Source organism: Calidris pugnax, unplaced genomic scaffold (genome assembly GCF_001431845.1).
Source record: "Calidris pugnax isolate Ruff unplaced genomic scaffold, ASM143184v1 scaffold498, whole genome shotgun sequence".
In the NCBI taxonomy this organism is placed as follows: Eukaryota; Metazoa; Chordata; class Aves; order Charadriiformes; family Scolopacidae; genus Calidris; species Calidris pugnax.
This window is the reverse complement of record NW_015091244.1, coordinates 433,985-437,737: the sequence shown is the minus strand read 5'-3', so window position 1 is coordinate 437,737 and position 3,753 is coordinate 433,985. Positions and strand designations below refer to the sequence as shown.

Genomic DNA, 3,753 nt, shown 5'->3' with positions numbered 1-3,753 from the left:
GGGGGGGGGGTGTCCTCGTGTGGCCACCGGTGTCACCTCCCCACCCCCCCTGCCCCCCCGGGGGGACGGGGACAGGGATGAGAAGGTGGCACTGCCACCTCGGGGGGGACAGGGAGGGATGGCGGGGGCTCGGTGGGGTCAGGATGGGGGACAGTGTCCCTTGGGGATGTGGGGACAATCCTGTGTCCCCCAGGGGGGTGCTCCCCACAACCCAGGACACTGTCCCCAGGGGACATCGGGGACCAGGACACTGTCCCCAGGGGACATGGTGACACGTTTGTGTCCCCTCGGGTGGTGCTCAACAACCACTGGTGATGGGGACAGCGTTACCCTGGGGACATGGGGACAAGTTGGTGTCCCCTCAGGGCTGTTCAACAGCATTGGGGACCAGGACACTGTCCCCCAGGGGACACGGGGACAATTTCATGACCCCCGGGCATGGGGACAAGTTCCTGTCCCCTGGGGACACAGGAACAGGTTGGTGTCCCTTCAGGGGGTGCTCAACAGCACTGGGGACCAGGACACTGTCCCCAGGGGACATCAGGGACAAGTTGGTGTCCCCTCAAGGGGTGCTCAACCACTGGTGATGGGGACAATGTCCCCTGGGGACATGGGGACAAGTTGGTGTCCCCTCAGGAGTGGCTCAATGGTGTTAGGAACCAGGACACTGTCCCCTGGGGACATGGTGACACGTTTGTGTCCCCTCGGGTGGTGCTCAACAACCACTGGTGATGGGGACACTGTCCCCTGGGGACATGGGGACAAGTTGGTGTCCCCTCAGGGGTGACTCAAGAACCACTGGTGATGAGGACATGGTACCTTGGGGACACGGGGACAAGTTTGTGTCCCCCCGGGTGGTGCTCAACAACCACTGGTGATGGGGACAGCATTACCTTGGGGACACGGGGACAAGTTGGTGTCCCCTCAAGGGGTGCTCAACAACATCGGGGACCAGGACACTGTCCCCCAGGGGCGTGGGGACAGTTTTGTGTCCCCTGGGGACATGGCGACAGGTTGGTGTCCCCTCAGGGGTGACTCAAGAACCACTGGTGATGAGGACATGGTACCTTGGGGACACGGGGACAAGTTGGTGTCCCCTCAGGGGTGACTCAAGAACCACTGGTGATGAGGACATGGTACCTTGGGGACACGGGGACAAGTTTGTGTCCCCCCGGGTGGTGCTCAACAACCACTGGGGATGGGGACAGGGTACCTTGGGGACATGGTGACACGTTGGTGTCCCCTCAGGGGTGACTCAACAACTACTGGTGATGGGGACAGTGTCCCTTGGGGACACGGGGACAAGTTGGTGTCCCCTCAAGGGGTGCTCAACCACTGGGGATGGGGACAGGGTACCTTGGGGACATGGTGACACGTTGGTGTCCCCTCAGGGGTGACTCAACAACTACTGGTGATGGGGACAGTGTCCCTTGGGGACACGGGGACAAATTGGTGTCCCCTCAGGGTGCTCAACAGCATCGGGGACCAGGACACTGTCCCCAAAGGACATTCGGGACAAGTTGGTGTCCCCTCAAGGGGTGCTCAACAACCACTGGGGATGGGGACAGGGTACCTTGGGGACATGGTGACACGTTGGTGTCCCCTCAGGGGTGACTCAACAACTACTGGTGATGGGGACAGTGTCCCTTGGGGACACGGGGACAAATTGGTGTCCCCTCAGGGGTGACTCAACAACTACTGGTGATGGGGACAGTGTCCCCTGGGGACATGGGGACAGGTTGGTGTCCCCTCAGGGGTGCTCTACAACCATCAGGGATGGGGACGGTGTCCCTTGGGGACACGGGGACACTGCTGTCCCCCCCGGGGGTGGCTCACCGCGCCGGTGGAGAGCTGCTCCTCGGCGAAGAGCTTGGGCAGGACGGCCGTCAGGGAGGCGTCCTGCGGGGACAAGGGGACAACGGGGACACCTCAGTCCCCCCCCGGTGACACCCCCCAGGGTGGGGGGGACACACTTATGGGGGGGGTAGGGGGGTGGCACTGTCCCCTCCCCGTCAGGGTGACATCTCCCCACCTCCGTGTCCTCCTGCGGCTCCGACTCGCTCTGCCCCATGGCGCCGGGGGGGCCCCGCCCATGCAAAAACCTGCCAAAACGGGGAAAAAGAGGGTAAAAAAAAAAATTAAGGTCGGGGGACACGGGGATTTGGGGACACGGGGACATGGGGACATCAGGGTGCTCAACAGCATCGGGGACCAGGACACTGTCCCCAAAGGACATTCGGGACAAGTTGGTGTCCCCTCAAGGGGTGCTCAACAACCACTGGGGATGGGGACAGGGTACCTTGGGGACATGGGGACAAGTTGGTGTCCCCTCAGGGGTGACTCAACAACTACTAGGGATGGGGACGGTGTCCCCTGGGGACATGGGGACAAGTTGGTGTCCCCTCAGGGGGTGCTCAACAGCATTGGGGACCAGGACACTGTCCCCCAGGGGCGTGGGGACAGTTTTGTGTCCCCTGGGGACATGGGGACAGGTTGGTGTCCCCTCAGGGGTGCTCTACAACCATCAGGGATGGGGACGGTGTCCCTTGGGGACACGGGGACACTGCTGTCCCCCCCGGGGGTGGCTCACCGCGCCGGTGGAGAGCTGCTCCTCGGCGAAGAGCTTGGGCAGGACGGCCGTCAGGGAGGCGTCCTGCGGGGACAAGGGGACAACGGGGACACCTCAGTCCCCCCCCGGTGACACCCCCCAGGGTGGGGGGGACACACTTATGGGGGGGGTAGGGGGGTGGCACTGTCCCCTCCCCGTCAGGGTGACATCTCCCCACCTCCGTGTCCTCCTGCGGCTCCGACTCGCTCTGCCCCATGGCGCCGGGGGGGCCCCGCCCATGCAAAAACCTGCCAAAACGGGGAAAAAGAGGGTAAAAAAAAAAATTAAGGTCGGGGGACACGGGGATTTGGGGACACGGGGACATGGGGACACGGGGACAGCCACTGAGGGACATGGGGACAAGGGGGTGACATCCCCGTGGGGAGAAAACACTGCTGGGGGTGGGGGGGAGAGGTGGGTTTGGCCCCAAATTGCCTCCTGATGGGGTGCAGGGGGAGCCAGGGGGTCCCCAAATTGTCCCCAGGGAGTCCCCAAAGTGTCCCCAGGAGGTCCCCAAGGGTGGTCCCAAGGTGCCCCCCGGGTGTCCCCAGGGTCTCCCCAGGGCTGTCCCTTAAGTGTCCCCAAAGGTGCCCCAAAATGCCCCCAAAGTGTCCCCAAGGGGGTCCCCAAAGTGTCCCCAAGTTGCCCCCAAAGTGTCCGCAGGGGTGTCCCCAAAGTGTCTCCAGGGGATCCCCAAGATGCCCCCAAAGTGTCCCCAAGGGGGTCCCCAGGGGGTCCCCAGGGCTGTCCCTTACGTGTCCCCAGGAGGTCCCCAAGGGTGGTCCCAAAGTGTCCCCAAAGTGTCCCCAAGGGGGTCCCCAGGGTTGTCCCTAAAGTGTCCCCAGGAGGTCCCCAAGGGTGGTCCCAAAGTGTCCCCAAAGTGTCCCCAAGGGGGTCCCCAGGGTTGTCCCTAAAGTGTCCCCAGGAGGTCCCCAAGGGTGGTCCCCAAAGTGCCCCTACGGTGCCCCCCAGGTGTCCCCAGGGCTGTCCCTTAAGAGTCCCCAAGAGTGCCCCAAAATACCCCAAAAGTGTCCCCAAGTTGCCCCCAAAGTGTCCGCAGGGGTGTCCCCAGGGGGTCCCCAAAGTGTCTCCAGGGGATCCCCAAGATGCCCCCAAAGTGTCCCCAAAGGTGCCCCCCAGGTGTC

General features: G+C 63.4%; 1 protein-coding gene across 1 annotated transcript in view; it reads right to left on the bottom strand.

Annotated features, from left to right (window-relative positions):
* Positions 1 to 236, bottom strand: part of LOC106898690 (neuropathy target esterase-like) — a gene marked incomplete at its 3' end in the record, with an annotated part of 4,272 nt that extends 4,036 nt beyond the window's left edge. Inside the window, exon 1 of the mRNA XM_014960100.1 lies at positions 212 to 236. Within this exon, the coding sequence (XP_014815586.1) occupies positions 212 to 236 (25 nt within the window). The remainder of the gene's footprint in view (positions 1 to 211) is intronic.
* Positions 237 to 3,753: the final 3,517 nt, after the last annotated feature.